The sequence below is a fragment of the Desmodus rotundus genome, chromosome 7, assembly GCF_022682495.2.
Source record: "Desmodus rotundus isolate HL8 chromosome 7, HLdesRot8A.1, whole genome shotgun sequence".
Classification (NCBI taxonomy): domain Eukaryota; kingdom Metazoa; phylum Chordata; class Mammalia; order Chiroptera; family Phyllostomidae; genus Desmodus; species Desmodus rotundus.
The window spans coordinates 3,508,297-3,525,858 of record NC_071393.1 but is presented as its reverse complement, the minus strand read 5'-3'; the positions used below and the strand labels follow the sequence as shown (position 1 = coordinate 3,525,858).

Genomic DNA, 17,562 nt, shown 5'->3' with positions numbered 1-17,562 from the left:
GAAAAAACATGAATGTGTGAGGATGCCAAAATGAAAAACCTTGCTGTCATTTCCCCATAATTTGACACTGTCACTGAAGTATGACACTTCTCCAGAGTGACACTATTTGGGAAAAACTAATTCAACATTTACCAAAATACGTCAAAAACCTTGTAATGACGGCCAGCCCAGATAGCTCAGTTGGTTAGGCACTACCTTGATACACCAAAGTTGTGGGTTCTACTTCAGGTCAGGGCACAAAGCAGCAACCAATGAACGCATGGATGAGTGGAACAGCAAATCCATCTCCCCCCCCCCCCCCCGCCCCCTGCCTCTTAAAAAAAAAAACCAAAACACCTCGTAATACCACCACTTGATGCTCCCATATCACAAAAGCATGCCCCACAAGCAACCTGAGCAGACTTAGTAACCTGCTTTTGTAGGCTGGAGTTTTCCCCCTGCCAGGTCTCCCCATGTCGTACTGCGCTCCAGCACTAAGCCACCTTCTCCAAAGGTCCTTTCTAGGGACAGTTAATGAATTACATGTTCTGTAGTCCCCGCCCTCCACCAGACTGATGTCCTAGTCAATTTAGTGACAAAGTGGTTTTCTGATGGTTTAGTACTTTAGTTAATGCTGGAGAAGACTTCAAAGGGACAATGAGCAAAGGGCATACAAAGAGCTTGTTATAAGGCACTTTATTAAAATAAAAGTGCGTACATCCCTTTAAGGTATTAATCTATTTCCTGAATAACATGGAATATTTAACAAATACTGTACACGGATTATGTCCCTTAAAATAGTAGGAAAACAGTATGAGTTTAATAAATTTGTTTACTCCTCCCAACTTCCTTTTACATTTTTGCTCAGTATGGAATTGCCAATAGATTTTTCTTAAAAAAAAAAAAAAAAAGAAAAACAAAAAAAAAAAAAAGAGGAATTTTTACTCAGTGTTTCCTAATAGCAATTGCAAAATGCTACAGAAACCATAAAACAAATTCAAATAAAAATTCCAGGTAACTTAAATTAACACCAGTTTTGAGAAAAACATTTTTATTATCATCACCACTACCCAGCTTCTTTGTGCCAGTATGTACCAAATGGCCAGATCTTCTAAAGAACATCTACATAACTTTCTTTCATGTTTCAAGAGATGAAAATAACTGTACAAGGTTAAGTACAAAAGTACACAAGACAGCGGACACGAAAAAAATCCATGTATGAGATTTTATCCCACCTGCAGCTTTTACATATTTTGAAAGTAGAATTCATCAACTAAAAAATATTGTCCTTCTATAGTCCCGTCAAGTTTAATGGAAGTGGGTTTAACCTAATTACAACACTAACACCAGTTATCACTGATCTGATATTTACAAAAAATCGTTATTTTTCAATAAATTAAAGTCAATGCAACACCCATGCAAGCTAGAATGCTAGCTGTTTGGTGAACAAGGACCTGACATCAGAACCAGAAGTCTAGAAAGTTCCAAACATTAAAGTGTGATCTTTTTCAAACTGCATCCATTCCTCGCATTGATGACGTGAAACCCAATCCCATTCCTCTTTGTGTGTGGGTCTGTGACCTTGCCATCTCATACTGAGCATCTAGATTTCTAAATACTTCTTCCTGTTGCTTCAAAGTCTTGTAACTTTCTTCATCAACTGAGCTGCATCCAGCTTCATCTTCACTCTGAACAGCAGACAGAAAATATATTAAAATGAATTCAGATAAGAATGAAAAGTGCTTCTCTCACTTCACAGTACTGGTAAATCACATTTTCACGACACATATTTGACCTCAATTACTTAGCTCCACTCATTCATTCAGCATCCTATGGTGTTTCTACATACTGGGATGTAATAAAAAAAATCAACTTCATTTTAGTGGGCATGATGAAGAATAGGAAGAACATGCCAGAGTGTAAATAGCCAGCTTAAGTTTACTCCAAACAGCCCTTCAATGAAAAACCAATTCCCTTAGTAATGACCAATGTCTACACAGCTGCGGACCTTTCCAAGTTGTATAAAACCTCATACTGTTTCTGTGTTACTTGTACTCAGCAGAAACTCAATTTTCTACAGATCAAAAAAAAGCTTCCTTGAAACTTTAAGAAAATCAAGAAGGTACTACTCTATCAGGTAGAGTTAACATTAAAAGAGCGGTATTTTTAATAAAAAAGCAAATCCATTAATTCCTTTTTTAAAATTTCATTTACAAACAGAATTTTATGATCTTGAACAGTGTTCACCTAAGGCAGGGGTGTCAAAGACATTTTCACTGCGGGCCACATCAACTTTGTGGTAGCCTTCAAAGGGCGGAATGTAACTTTAGGACTATATAAATGTAACTACCCCTTAACAATTAAGCGAGAGCTCACTGCTGTCGCCGGGTAGAAACAAGGTGGAGGGCCAGATTTGCCGCAGGCCTTGTTTGCCACCTGTGATCCAAGGTATAAATACGCAGTAATAATCAACAAACCTGTTAATTTAAATCAAATAATTTGCTGTCAATTAGTGATCATATATTTTAGTTAATTCTGTGAAATTAATCTGGATAACATAAAAAGCACCCAGAGTTGACACATCACTGAAATATATTTGCAGTTGAGCATCACTGTTACCCTAAAAATGAAGCAAGAATTTTAATAGAAAGTGTATATACTCACCTTAATACCCATTAATTTCCTAAATTTGACGTTTTGGTCCTTGTTTCCAAAATTCAATTTTTCCCATATTTCAGCAGACTGGGATTTGTCCTATGAAGAAACACTGAACTTTCAGAATATGTACGGTTTAAATATATGTTACTAGGATATTAAATCTTTCCATTATATATATAGTATAAACTCAAAGAAACAATAGCATTTATAACTATCAATAAAGTTTATAATTAAGATTTCCATTATAGAGTAATGAAGCAAAGAAATATAAGCCCATGATAATATATCTTAGGAAAAAAAGCCAAGCTAAGGAACCTTTTTTTCCTTAATAAATATATAGTTTTAATGGTTTGCTTTGAAAGTCTGTTATTTTTTTCAGCAATAAATAGTAACTGTGGCAAATTAAACCACTTCCATCAGGTTCTCAGGAGAAAAACCCAAACTAATTTTTTCCCCAATTCCAATTTGTTTTTTTTAAAGCAACTGCTAATTAGGAATAAATGACCAAAGAGGGGAATAAAGAACTTACCCCTTCTTTCTTGCCTTGCCAAAGCATTTTCCTTTTTTTCTCTTGTTCAGCAAATTTCATTGGATTCACAGCTGCGGGGTTGTAATAGCTAGGTACAGCGATCCCAGTCTCTGCCAAAGCTTTTGCTTGCAGGGCGGCCATCTGAGCTGCCATAGCTATCTGAGGGGTGACCTGCGTGCCTGATGCCAACAGGGCAGCCACATTGAGGACGGACCCTCCGGTAGCTGCAGCTGCTGAAAGAGGAGGAAAGTATGAATTTTAAGACTGAAGCAACCTCCTGGTTTACTGCACTGCAGGCCACTATTCACCAAATATAAGGAAATGACTGAGCATTCGGTTATAAAGCAAAAACATTTACCAACATTTATTGAATGTTTTCACTGATAGACATATTTCTATACATGACCACTTATATATACTAAAACTTCTTTTACTTCTTAAAGATGAAGAGAATCCTGCAAATAGTAAAAAGGTGTATTATTTCAATGAAAATGAACTTTGTTGCTTGTAGCTAAACTTATAAACACAGTAAAAGTTTGTATGGTTCTTTAGTTTATGAAATAATTTGACATTCCATTTCAAAGTCCTAACCAACATTTAAAAATATTAAAACAGGTAATCATGCACATTTAACAGATACTAAACAGAAAGACTTCAAATTACCTATTTTTCTGCCAGTCCAGAATGTTTTAAAAGTTGTTAAAATTATTCCCGTAAAAGGCCGTTTGTACAATTTTAGATTTTTAAAGTACCACTATTAATGAGTGTCAAAAAAACCAAAAACAACCCCCACAAAAACCAACCAACCAAACAACCCTCCCAACCCACCTTCCAGCTTGCATTTCATCCGATCAGTAGTAAGCCCTCTCTGCCCCCCTCCAGTCACCCACAGGCAATGCTTTTTTCTACCAACCTGACTCCTAAACAGCGAGGCACACTACACATTCCAGGTCAGTCCACCATCTTTAATAAACTCCATTTCCAAAATTTCCATGGGTCGTTTTTTCCTATTACTTTTCTGAACCTGAAATGCCGTACCTCCATAATAAAGAAAAAAATTACCTGCAGCTATTTCTTGTTGTTTCTGTTTTTCAACCATTTCTTTTTCTCGCTGTTCTTGTAACTTCTTTGCCCTTTCCAACCTGTCAAAGACCATTTAGATAAATCTAAAACAACAATACAAAACCAGTATTTATCTTCACTAGTTTTTAGTTTCCAGAAATGGTTAAAAAAAAAAATTATTCAATCTTTATCAGTGTTGGTTACAGAAATAAGGTAAAATGAAATACTGCAAATAAGTCAGAGTATGTTAGATAGTAAACAATATTGACAGATTTACCAAATACTTCTTGGAGGAGGCCAATATAGAATAAGGCCAATCAACGTGCAGATAATTTTTTCATTACATGTACTTTATTGTATAGCCTTCAAATAAATAACAAAAAAAATTTTTTTAAAGCCAACCCCTTCCCACCCTGGCTGGTGTGGCTCAGTGGATTGAGCACTGGCCTGCAAACCAAAGGGTCATGGGTTGGATTCCCAATCTAGAGCACATGCCTGGGTTGTGAGCCAGGTCCCCAGTAGGGGGGGTGGGTGAGAGGCAACTACACATTGATGTTTCTCTCCCTCTTTCTCCCTCCCTTTCCCTAAAAGTAAATAAATAAAATCTTTAAAAAAACCCAACAAACCAACCCAACTCCTTCCTGAATAAGTATACAAACTCAAACTGCCATTCCCTATAATCTAATCAATGGGGGGACGCCCCTCAATATTAGGAAAGTTTTAGCACCTGAAAAAATGTATCATTAGTAAAGGAACTGGAAACACGAAACACAAATTCATCCCAAAACAAAATAAAAACATATTCCGGTTCACATTAAATTCACCAATGAGTACACACACTAAATACGCTGCCAAGTCGGTACCTATTTCCTACATGGTGAACCCTAAAAATTATCTTCGTAATGAGTTCCTGAAAGAGAAAGCCTTTTCTTTGAAGAATTCCTTGATCTAACAATTATAAATTAAACACCACCCCTTTTTCTTTTGCATGTGATATAAAAAGGCAAGGATTGGGGGAAAGTGTTTTTTGTTTGGGGGAGCTGTAGACAGTAAAACAGTGGTAGTAAAAATTATAGACTATTGTTTTTAAGTTAAAAAAAACCTTTTAGACTACAGTAACAGTTTCAACTTTAATAAAATCCAAACTTAAAATATAATAAACTTGTGGTAAATAAGAATAAATTTTATGGCTCAAAAAAATACCAGAGTTAGCCCTGGCTAGTGTGGCTCAGTGGATTGAGTACCAGCCTGTGAACCAAAGGGTCACTGGTTCAATTCCCAGTCAGGGCACTTGTCTGGGTTGTGGGCTAGGTCTCCAGTGGTGGTGGGGGGGGGGGGGAGGGTGTGTGTGCAAGAGGCAACCACACACTGATGTTTCTCTCTCTCTTTTCCCTCCCTGCCCCTCTCTAAAAATAATTAAAGTCTTTTAAAAAATAAAAAATAAAAACAGAATTAATGGACCACTCTTTACAAATTAGTTCAAATATTGTGGTAAATTATTTCCCAATTCTGTTATCTTAGTTTCAGAGTGAAAACATGCTTGATTACTATTGGTTGCACTTTTAAAATGCCCATTGCAAGTTTGGAATTAACACCATTCACTGAAGTGAATGGAATGAAGAAGGGGTGAGCTCACACCTTTGCTGCTGCTGCTGTTCAGGTGGAGTTTCTGCCAGGCTGGGTTCACAGGGCAGCAGCCCATCAGGTTACATTGTGATAACTGTATTTTTGTAATGGAAAAAAAAATACAAACTCAATTTCATAAAGAAAAAGTGTCAAAATCAAAAGACTATAGCTGTCAGAGTATGGGAAAACCTGCAAACAAGGACTCAGACAAGGAATTTCCTCCGCGCCCCTGTAGACTAGGCGGTCCTTTGAAAGGTTCTGCAGACTGCAGTCAGAGCCGGTGTGTGGTCCCACGATCACTCATCTTTGAAACACGGTATTTAAAAATACAATGGTCCCCCTATGCTTTCAGCAGTAAAATTTACAAGAGCAAATAAACTGACTTATGATAAGAAAACCATTGACAGAATTCTATTATTTCAGAGATTCTTTTCTTGAGGAAGAAAAACAAGACAAAGCAGTTTCAGAGGCAAAATCAATAGAGTTCTCAAATCAGATTTAAGATATTTTTTAAGTTTCAATTCCACACTAAAAATACTTAGGAGTCTAGAACTGAGAACATGAGCCGGTTAATCACGAAGGAAAAGAGGCACTGTTGCAGACATGCAATCTTTCCACAGCTGTGCAGTAAGTTAAGAAGAATTAAATCACTTACTTAGTTCTAGATCACAAAGGTGTGACAGCATTCATGGCTAGATTTAACTATTTCGATTATATTCTGACTGAGAGCATTCATTTTGTCCACACAATTGAGAATCTACGTCAAGTTTAAAAGAGGGCAAGGCGGGTAAAAAAGAGCCCATGAAAAGTACACACCTCCGAGCTAAGGCTTCCTGTGCATCCATTGCTGTGTTTCTGCCTCTGAAGGGAGGTGGACTAGGAGTGCCGCTTAAACTTCTGCTAAATCTTCTTGGTTTTTCAATTCTCTTCTTTCTATCTCTGTAAGAAATCATATTTTGTATGTCTCATTATGACCAAGCAATAATACTTTTGCTGAATCAAAATCCATTATATTGCCCTGGCTGGTGTGGCTCAGTGGACTGAGTGCTGACCTGAGAACCAAAGGGTCACTGCTTCAATTCCCCGTCAGGGCACATGCCTGGGTTGCGGGCCAGGTCCCTAGTAGGGGGCACAGAAGAGGAAACCACACACTGATGTTTCTCTCCCTCTCTATCTCCCTCCCTTCCCCTCACTCTAAAAATAAATAAATACTCTTTAAAAAATCCATTACATCTACATGGTTTAACAAAGATTAAACCACACAGGAAATATTTTGAACCCCTTCCTGCCTGCTCCTGTCCTACATCTTCCACAGATATCGTAAATTCCTTGTGTACATGACTAGTTTTCTGTAAGTTCATTTAAACATCCGTGCTACACAGGGACACTTAGGTTAATTCCAACCTTGCTATTTCACCCAATGTTGCAAAGACTACCCTTGTGCATTTCTCACATAAATGCCTGGTAGTGAGATGGAGAGGTTCAATGTTCTTAGTATTTTAATCTACACGGAATGAATGAGTTTGTAGATGTTTTCAAAAATACAAAGTACTTATCACTAAAACAAAAGAATTTAAAAAATTTAAAAAAGTAGTTATTGATCAGAATAAGTACTAATAGTCAAAACTAGAAATACCATAATGACCTGAATTACCAAAATGGCAATTAAAAAAAAAAATCTTTTCTAACAACAAACTCACAACTATCAACAACTGAATATAAAAAAACAAAAACAAACAACTCGAACAGGAACAGAATCACAGAAATGGAGATCACATGGAGTGTTACTAGCCGGGGTGGGGGTAGGAGGTGGAAGGAATGGGGATAAAGTACAGGGAATAAGTACCATAAATGGTAGGTACAAGATAGACAGGGGGAGGTTAGGAACAGTATAGGAAATGGAGAAGCGAAAGAACTTATCCATATGACTCATGAACTTAGGTGGGGGGAGGGGGAATGTGGGTGAGAGGAGGGGTGGAGGGGAACAAAGGGGGAAAAATTGGACAATTGTAATAGTATAACCAATAAAATATATTAAAAAAATCTTTTCCATTACTTTAATCAGTATCCATGACTATAGATAAAATATACTATAATAATCATCTTACATAAATAAATAGAGCACATACTCTCTATTAAGAACTTAAAATTTCCCCCCATGCTTATTATTGTCTGGTCTCAACAAATTAAAGCTTTCTCCCAATCAAGACAGGTTTGAACTAAGCTCATCTTCTTTAAAAATAAAAAATAAATAAAATTTAATTCATTGGGGTTACACTGGTCAATAACATTATGTAAGTTTCAGGTGTGCAGTTCTGCAGCTCATCCCTTCGAGTATTTGAGGTAGTTAGTATATACAGTATGGTGGGTCAAGCACATACACTGACTTTGCATTCAGACACATTCGGGACCGGGTCCGAGTTTTAGCATTTAATAACTATGATGTTGGGCTTTTGGGCAAGTTATTCAACCTCCCAAATTCCAATGTACCTAGCTCACAAAACAGCTGTTTTGAGAACCAGATGAACTAACATGTGGAAAGAACTATGCCATAACATGCAGCACATGGTAGAGGTGCAATAAATGCAAGCTATTGTGATAAACATGGTGAATTCAGTGCACTAAGAACAAGCCATTTTAAATGCAGCAACTATTCACAACTGTACCTCACAATTTGACCAAACTAGGCTGTGGAAGAATACGACACGAGAATTTAGGTTTGTTCTTTCTTGGTCAGGCCATGATAATTCTATAAATCAGTTCTGATCCACAATTTATTCTGACTGACAGAAGACAAACAGCCTATGAGGGGCCTGTTTGATTTAACCAAGATGGTGAACACCCACCGACTTCTACTCCTTGTCCTACTCCTGCTTCTACTCCTATGCCTGTGTCTTGACCTTGAGCGTGAGCGAGATCTGACGCGACGTTTTCTTTCCCTGCTTCTGGATCGTGATTTCTTTCTCTCTCTGCTTCTGGATCTTGACTTCTTCCGCTCCCTACTCCGGGACCTTGACTTCTTCCGCTCCCTGCTTCTACTACGATGACGCCTGAAATCCAAGCACACAAGTCTGTAGTGAGAGGTGCACCTTTCCCATCGTGGACATTAGAAACTAGATGCCTGCAGTGTGTGCAGTCAAGACAGGCAATGAGCTACACTGGACTGTGTACAGAAAAGATAGTTTATGGCTTCAAAGGGGAAGAATTGTAACAAAAAACTGACTGTATTTTTTGATGTCTCTTAACACACACAGTAAAACAACACTGTCACATGTATTGTATCCTACCCCAATTTAAGATTAGTAGTTCAAAATCTATTGCCTATTTATAAAATTTATGAATATAATCGTGTTACTCTACTGAAAATTTTGACCTAATTTACATATTCCTCACAGAAATCTCCAAATATGTTAAATGCTGGCTTCTTAAAACAAAAAATCCCACAAATTTGAGCCACGACCCAGTATCTCAAAAATCTTTGTCTCTACACCACAAGACAAAACCTAGATTAGAAGTTAGGAGAAATAAATCTTTTATCAGCAATGTATAACTATAGTTATGTTGACTTAAATTATATAAACATAATTGAACAATATAATTTCTTCCATTGCAAAAGATAGCTTGGACATTAATGAGTAGAGAAATATGTCAAATTAGCAGAAAACAAACGATATTCTAATTAAGATTTTTGGGGGTAGTGCTGATTAATGAGAAGCTTTATGCAATTTAGGAGCTCTTTAGAAGACACAAACTTACAAACACCAAACAAAACTAGTTACCTTTCGCGGGATCGAGATCTGGAGTGGCTTCTGCCTCTTGATGGCCTCCGTTCTTTGCGTCTGTGCCTGTCCTCACCGTTTTCGGATGAATTCAGTCGTTCTCTTCCTTTATCAGAAGAATGCTCTTTGTCATTATGTTCCTCAGACTTGTGTTTCTTAGCGGTTTTATCTTTGGATTCATGTCTTCTTGCCTGTTTTAAGAAGAAGTTGGTTCTTTCAGGAAAATAGTGCAACAAAGAGAGTTAGTATGGGCATCAATAGACAAAAATGTTGTGATGCAACATTAGTAACCTTAGGAGTGTGTGGCGAATTTAAAAAATGGTCTAGTTTCACATCACCCACATGTTGCAGTTATATATTACTAACTCTACTTTCTCTTTACAAACCCCTCAAATGTAGTTTCCTCCCCCAAATATTTCCAATACCACTTTTAATACAATTTTCAATATTACAAATAGGAACCCCTAATGTCTTTTATCTAAAGTAAGTATACAGGTACAAAACATTTTAAACTTTTCCAACAAGCCTCTTAGATGAACAGACCCAGTATTTACATCAACTTCTAAGTCCAGAGCATATACTACTACTTGAAGTTTAAAGAGCTAACAATAATAAAGATAGGAAGGACACAAAGAAATGCACCAGAAAATGCATTTCAAATTAGGTAAGTAAAAAATAAGCTTAGGCTTAATTCTAGTATTTTCTGCAATTTCAAACTACTTTACGCAGAGCTGAAGTGTCCTTTGTATAGCTATATCGCCACATCCTCTCTAAAAGACGTCTCTTGATTTTTCTCCCAATGTCTAAACTGTGAGGCAATCACTTTTCATCTTGCAATATCCCAACAGGCTTGGAGTTCTATTACATTTCATGCACCTAGGATAGAAAATGGCAACTGTATCTGTTTTGACTTGTATGCACTCAAACTAGGTATAACATAATCAATGCCTACACCATTACAGAGTACAGACTTCTCCCGTACTCTGAAAGATAAAAAACCAAGGCTTTTCACAACACATGCATTCAGAGACTGAGCTAAATGGTAGGATCAAGTCTCCGCCCTACGCTCTCACACTTAGATTAAGTGCAACAGGTCGGATTTCCCCACATTAGTATTTGTCAAATCCATCTTGTAGCTAAAGCTTAAAATCTTGGACATCTCAGAATCAATTTTAAAGCTGGAAGGAAACTCAGACTCCCTAATTCCTTTTACTTTACGCGTAATTAAACTAGGACCTGAAGTCACAAAGCTACACAGCTGCAGAGCTGAACCCAGGCCCCTGTTCGTCTGAGGCTCAGGCCAGTGCTTTCCCACAGTAGGACACATATTTCATGTTTCCCCAAATAGGCCATAAGATATTTCTTTACAGTCAACATTAATTTCTCTTAAAAACAAAAAACCTGGCCAAACATTTTAGAACATGCATGATGATTATCTAAAATGATCATAGTATGTAATTTATTATTTTGCAGAAAAACAGAGAGACCTGGAGACACAGCTAAATTTTAGTTTCATTGCCAGTTCTCTACAACATGAGCTTATAGAAAAGTATTTCCTTGATTTTGCCATATAGCAGCAAACTGGAAAGGTTTTAAGTGGTTAAACTTCCAAAGGTTTTAGTTAATTTCAAACCAGTTTTTCAAATGTAACATTACTATTAATTTCAAAAAAACCATTAAAACCCTTAACTGATTTAAGATATACTTAAGGGAAATAGGAGTTTGAATGACTAATAGTTACCTTATCATGAAGTAGGCTTATTATTTTGCTATCTGAGTCTGCAGCGTCTTCAGTTCAGTCTCTTCGCGCATTAGCACGCTGAGTATGATTTATTATAGAAATGTTATCATGTGAGCTAAACAAAATAGTCATTTTCACAAAAACTCTCCTAAATTAAAAATTTAACAGAGCTTCCATTAGGGGAAGAGGTGAAGTCCCTGCCCACGTTTGTTTTAGGACCCTCACCCAGCCCCCACAGGACTCTGCCCTTTTGGCGGCTCCTTCTGCTCCGCCTGCAGGCTCCCTCTGTCTTCTCAAGTGGGCGAGTTTGGGTCTGTTAACTCCTCTGTGACACAGCTGCTGCCTTTCTCTCTCTCCGAGTTTTGCTGCCACCGCCACCTCTCTAGCTTTCTCTCTCTGACACTTTCATTTCAAAATTCAGAACCACTATTAGAGAAATACAAGCAGTCTACTGATGAAAAGAGGACTCTCAGTGTCTTCCATAAAGAAAAAGCAGCCCATAGATATCTAGCATATTGCTGTTTAAAAATCCTAAGCGGTCATCAGGCACAAGGAGACTCGGGACCTCAGATTAATGGAAGCTCTGTGTGACAGGCCTAAAAAAAATCAATTATATTCTTCATATGAAATTTTTATTGTGAATACTTTCACACCATAATAAAATTAATAGTTTTTGAATGAACTTTTCATACAAACAACTATCTTCTTGAAAAAATGATGAATCCAAATCATGCTTATTTTATAGCCCAATTAACCTTTTAAATTTCAGGTTCTGGTACTTACCTGGACAATATCACATATTCACACACAAACATTTCTACCAGATACTTTACAAATATTTTAAACTGCCTATTCACTACAAAGTGTTAATTACCTCTTTGCTTCTGCTCCGGCTCCTGTGTTTTCTTCCTTCATTATCTGTGAAGACGCACAAAAACACACCATAAGCAAAGATAAACACCTCAAACATGAATTTCAATACTTATAACAAGCTGAATTACATTTGATGTAAGTAGTCAAAAGCATGTTATAGTACAGGAAAAATTTCCATTCAAAATCATTTATGATAATAATGTAGTTTCAAGTATATGTATATAAAAAATTACATTTGAACCATATTGTAGATGATTATTTGTGGACACAAAGAATAAAGAACTAGCGAAAGCCTTAAACCTTTTAAATTCATTACTATTCAACCTTTCACTTAACAGCTTCATTAAACAGCATTAAAAAAACCCCCAGCAAACTATAATGCTGCTTATACATCAGTCTAACTTTTTAAAATACCAAACCTCTTGCTTCACAAATATTCTAACTGTAAGTTAAAAAAACAAGTTTAGGCCCTGGGTCCCCAGTTGGGGGCGTGAGAGAGGCAACCCACCCACGTATCTCTCACACATCAATATTTGTTTTTCTCCCTACTTTATTCTTTCTCTAAAAATAAAATTGTAAAAGAAGGCAAGGTTAAAAATATTTTATAACTTACGTCAAAAGATGTTAATTAAGTTCAGAATAATACACCACTGTCCACATGACAGGAATTGGCAAAAGTAGGCTTACAGTTAGTTGTTCATATGCAGAAACACGTAACACAAGAACAAACTGTTTCATGTACTCGCAACTGCAAACCTCCTTTTGTCCTGCCCTGTGTACCTTTCAACATATTATGCCAATGTTGAAAGAGTAAAATTGAAGCATCTTACAAACCTTAAGAGTTAAATAGTTACTATGACACAAATTTAAACATACATTGTTGCCTTTCAACAAGTACTTTCTACATTAGAACATTTATATTTCTCCCAACTGAAAAATTCTCCATAAAATTACCAATGGATTTTCATTACCCATTACTAAACTGGAGAGAACACACATATTAATTATTGTCAGCAAACAGTTCATGTCTTATACACGTTTACATGAATTATAGCAACTGCTGGTAAGTCTGCATTACCATTCCCAACAACTCATACCTGACTTTCGTTTTCTTTCTCTTGATCTTGATCGTGATCTTGAATAATGATGTTTTGAGGCTCTAGGAGAAACAGATACATCTGACTGCTGCTCTTTTTTCTTATCTCTATCTGGGGATGTCTTTTCTGGGGCTAGTCCATCACGTTCTGTATCACTAGCCTAAAAGTTTCAAGAGAAATGATTGTAAATTCTTAATTACATTGAAAATATTACCAATTTTTTTAAAAGACAGGGTGGGGAGGGAAGGAAAGATAGTCATCCTCAAATTTAAAAAAAACAGGTCAATCAATAAACCAGAATCGTTAATTTCCAAACAGCAAAATATGCTTTGTACCTGGTAAATAGGCCTGAATAAATCCAAATGACTAACCCAATACCAAAGACATGGAATTAGACTAATGTATCTTTTTTAAAAATTATTACTTTATAACTTTCAAAGCAAGGGGCTAAGAGGGGAAACAAGGACTCAAAGTCTAATAAACATTTCAAGCAGAGAAAACATAGTCCATTTTAAATTTGTGAACTCAATTAGCCAACTTTACCAATACTTTTCAAACGAGTCATGAAAGGTGAGAGAGACTCATGCCCTGGCCAGGGAGCTAGCTCAGTTAGTTAGCTCCCTCCCAGGGCAGCCATGAACGCATATGTAAGTGGAACAACAAATCAATGCCCCTCCCCCAAAATCAATTTTAAAAAAAGTTAAGGGGCTCATGACTGTAAAATCTTACAACAGCTTCTGAAAAAAGTAACAGAAAATTAACTTACCGATCTGAAAACCCAATCTTAATTTCATTAACCCTCTTTAATGAAAACAGCCCTTTGGCACAGTGCTGCTTCAAAATAAGGTCTGCCTCTCCTTGCATGTGCTCTGGGCTATGGAAACATTAAGTTGTTTCTGCTTTAAAGCAGTTTATAAGTTATCACAATATAAACTTAAAAAAATTAAAACAGTCAAACCACGTGTACACACTTTTCCCCGGAGGCCTGATTTCCCTGCAAGAGCAGGCTCCTCCATCTAAACTTCACTTCCCTGTTTTCCAGGCCACAGGAGGCAAGCTCACCGGCCTTGCTCACTGCCTCCTGAGTACTCAGCACAGAATATTCAGGAAGAAATGAGTTCTAGTTACTAGTTTTCCATTAAAAAATATATCTGTGGCTCTGCCTGTATCATCCAAATTACAAATAACCTCAGTATCACAAAGGAGGAAATTGATTTAAATGAGTCACAGAATAGTTCCTATGCCTGGGGAGTTGATTCTTTAGGACAGGGGCTGGTGAAACATGGTCCTTGAGCTGAGAATGGTTTTTACATTTTTAAAAGGGCTGTCAAGGTGAGTGAACAAGCAAGTCTACCAACAAGGACCATGAGACTCTACGTTGTCCACAATACCTAAAATATTTATGACCCTGCCGCTGAGAGAAGGCTGAAATGGGTAAATGCGGAGTCATAGGTGGGAGAGGCTGCATTATTTCAACAACTATTTACTGAGTATAAAAATGTGCCAGACTCCAGGAATAAAATGGTAAATTAAAAGGGAAAGATTTACAGGCTAGTTGGGATTAAAGACATAAATTTTGTGTTAACCCTCTAACAATGGTACCCCTACACCCCCCAAAACAGTAAGAAGCAGAAGGCAAATACTGGAGAGGCTCATTGAAGCACACGTGTTCCCCCCGTTTTCTATGTATGAGTGATTCTGGAATCATAAATTTTTGTACTGAAAGGCTTCATGCCTTAGAATCGAGTTCAACTTTTTCATTTTATAGATGAGATCCAGCTACATTAGCTGACTCACCTAAGATGGTACTCGTCACCGTCTCCTATTAATAAGCGATGCTGCACCAAACAACTGAGGATGAGCCTGCTCTTAAAAGGACAACATAGGTCCTGTTACTTTTTTTCCTCGTTTTTCTTAAGGGCTATTTCAGCTGTATCTGTGATGTACCGAGTGCTGGCAAAGCTTACCCTTTGTGCAAACTTCAAGCCCTGCCCTCAGCTCTCGGTGCACGCCACACCAGGAGAGCATTCCAGAACCACCAGCAGCACATGTATTCACTTTTACAGAGACCATGGCTAGTACTGAAAACCACCTTTCCATGGAAAAGCCAACATATAGCCAGGCATTAAGTTTGCAGCCAGTCAGTGGTTTACTTTCCTGGTACATGCTTAGCATCACGGAACGGCAACAGGGAAGTCAAACGCCCTGGGCTAAGGGAAGCCCCCCTGCCCTATAGGCTGCCTAGTCACCCCTAGCAGCCGTCCTCATCTGTAAAACACACCGCCAGACTCTATCACTAAACAGTACAAACGACAGGTGACCACCCAGCTCACGCGAAACTTTTATTCCCGTGAGAGTATTTCATACTAGCATGATGAGAGTATCCCCCATCAACTGAATATTAATGTTTCTCTAAAAGTTTCTAAGCTTCACTTTGATTTAGAAGGGTTCTCTCGACAAAGGCCTTAAATGCTAGCTGGGAAACTAGCCTGCACGCCAGCGTTCGATCCCCTGCAAGGCCACCACTGTTTCTTAAAACGTAGGTCTGGTTTAAAACCCTAATGATGCTCAAGACACAGCCTACAAATCTTTTCCCAGTGCGGAGACGGTAGCTGGATTTAATACCAGGCCACTCCCCCTGGGAATTGTGTCTTTTTATTGAAGGAGGAACTGCAGAAACCAGTGTTTCTGTTGTCATTTAAAAAATTTTTTGAGCCCTAGTGAAATACCTTTTTTTAAAAAAGTATATTGAGGCCCAAAAAACTATTTAAACAAAGGACAACAGTAAACCAATTAGTTGCATAAATACCAAATAGTCTGCGGACAGTTTGAAACCTTTTTTAAAAAAAAGAATTCAATCAACCCGGTATGGGGGGGAGGGGGCGGGAAACCATCCTTTCTAATTTTTTATACCCCAAATATTAAGAACAGTAAACTACCTATTTTTCATTATGTTTGCCATTACTATTCAATTTCGAAAATGAGAAAATCTTTTTGGTTAGCGGGAAGGAAGGTAAAATGCCTGCATTCTTCCTTTAACAGGAGTAAGTATAAATGAAGTAATCACACAACAACGCAGTTCATCAGGTTTGGGCATAAGCTTATGCCCAAAGCAGCCTTGTTGTTCGGATCATTTAGGAACTGTAATTTTTGTTTAAGATTAAATGGGTCACCGAAAGCTTCATACATTTAAATAAAAGACGCCAAAAATAGACCCTGATTATAATGCTTCAACAAGACCCCAATCTTATTATATCAGGAGCCGCTCCGGAAACGTAGCATCAATTGGTTGGTTCCAAACGCTTCTTCTAAGGAAGTCTAATTTTTACTCCTTTTCACCAACACGTTCCCTAGTACCCCACTAACGTTTTCACAGACAAAACACTAATCGAAATTATACCACTAGAATCATCTTATTGAACGTAAGCAGAACAAAATTGCTACAAGACTGCTCTTTTCACATTCTATCCCTTGCAGACCCTTTTTTGACAACACTTTCCATAAGACCCGGATCACTTTTCTCTTCCCCACCGCAAGCATATTCCTAAAACCTAATGTAACTCCACGTAAACCACTAAGCAGAGGGAGTAACCTTAACTGAAGGCAGGTCTGTGGGCCGAAAGGAAGAGACCTGGGAAAGAAGAAGAAAGTTCTGGAAAAAAAGGCCCTCCTTGCAGCTCCCCACCCCCACCGACACCGCCTTAGTCCCCCTCCCGACAGCAGGAAGCCATGATGGCGGGCGCAGAAGAAGGCCGCGACGCCATTTTGTCCACACAAGCGCGGACAACAGCTCGAGGAGCCGTTCACGCAATCTTGGAGAGCAGCAAAAAAATATCCCTGGCCTTAAACTCAGATTCGGCACCTACCGCCATGGTCCAGAGTCCTGGCCGCTAGAGCGGCGCCTCTACTTGCCGCTCTCAACAGTACAGATCGCCCTGACGCTTCGCCACAGACTAAATGGCTCAGGCGAGAGACCCGGATGGCACAAAGGGGATGAGGCCGGGCTCGTCGCACAGCTTGCTGGGAGGAAAGGGGCTTGTGAGAAGGCCTTCTATAGCAACGCGATTCGTGGCAGTGATTGGTTGTTCTTTTGAAGAGGGCGTGTAAAACCAGGGAGAGGGGCGGAGCCAAGAATACACCCTCAATTGCGCAGCCTGCCGACCGGAAAGGGTGGAATTTAGGGTGGAGCTACTTCCTTTTTCGAGTCTATATCAATCT

At 38.2% G+C, this 17,562-nt stretch overlaps 1 protein-coding gene across 4 annotated transcripts; it reads right to left on the bottom strand.

The window, feature by feature from the left end:
* Window positions 1-1,009: 1,009 nt before the first annotated feature.
* On the bottom strand, window positions 1,010-17,359 carry RSRC2 (arginine and serine rich coiled-coil 2). 4 transcript variants are annotated; one of them, XM_024566781.3, is made up of 10 exons: window positions 17,211-17,359; window positions 13,345-13,504; window positions 12,249-12,292; window positions 9,634-9,824; window positions 8,701-8,904; window positions 6,671-6,793; window positions 4,229-4,308; window positions 3,167-3,399; window positions 2,644-2,733; window positions 1,010-1,667 (listed from the first exon to the last, which is right to left on the bottom strand). In XM_024566781.3, the coding sequence occupies exons 1-10, from the start codon at window positions 17,214-17,216 to the stop codon at window positions 1,488-1,490; spliced, it is 1,311 nt and encodes a 436-aa protein (XP_024422549.2). In that variant the 5' UTR covers window positions 17,217-17,359; the 3' UTR covers window positions 1,010-1,487. The 4 variants fall into 4 exon arrangements, with proteins under 4 accessions (XP_024422549.2, XP_053784347.1, XP_053784348.1 ...); XM_053928372.1 differs by having other exon boundaries at window positions 3,167-3,396; XM_053928373.2 differs by lacking the exons at window positions 13,345-13,504; window positions 17,211-17,359 and adding an exon at window positions 11,375-11,452 and having other exon boundaries at window positions 9,634-9,846.
* Between the last annotated feature and the right edge of the window lie 203 nt (window positions 17,360-17,562).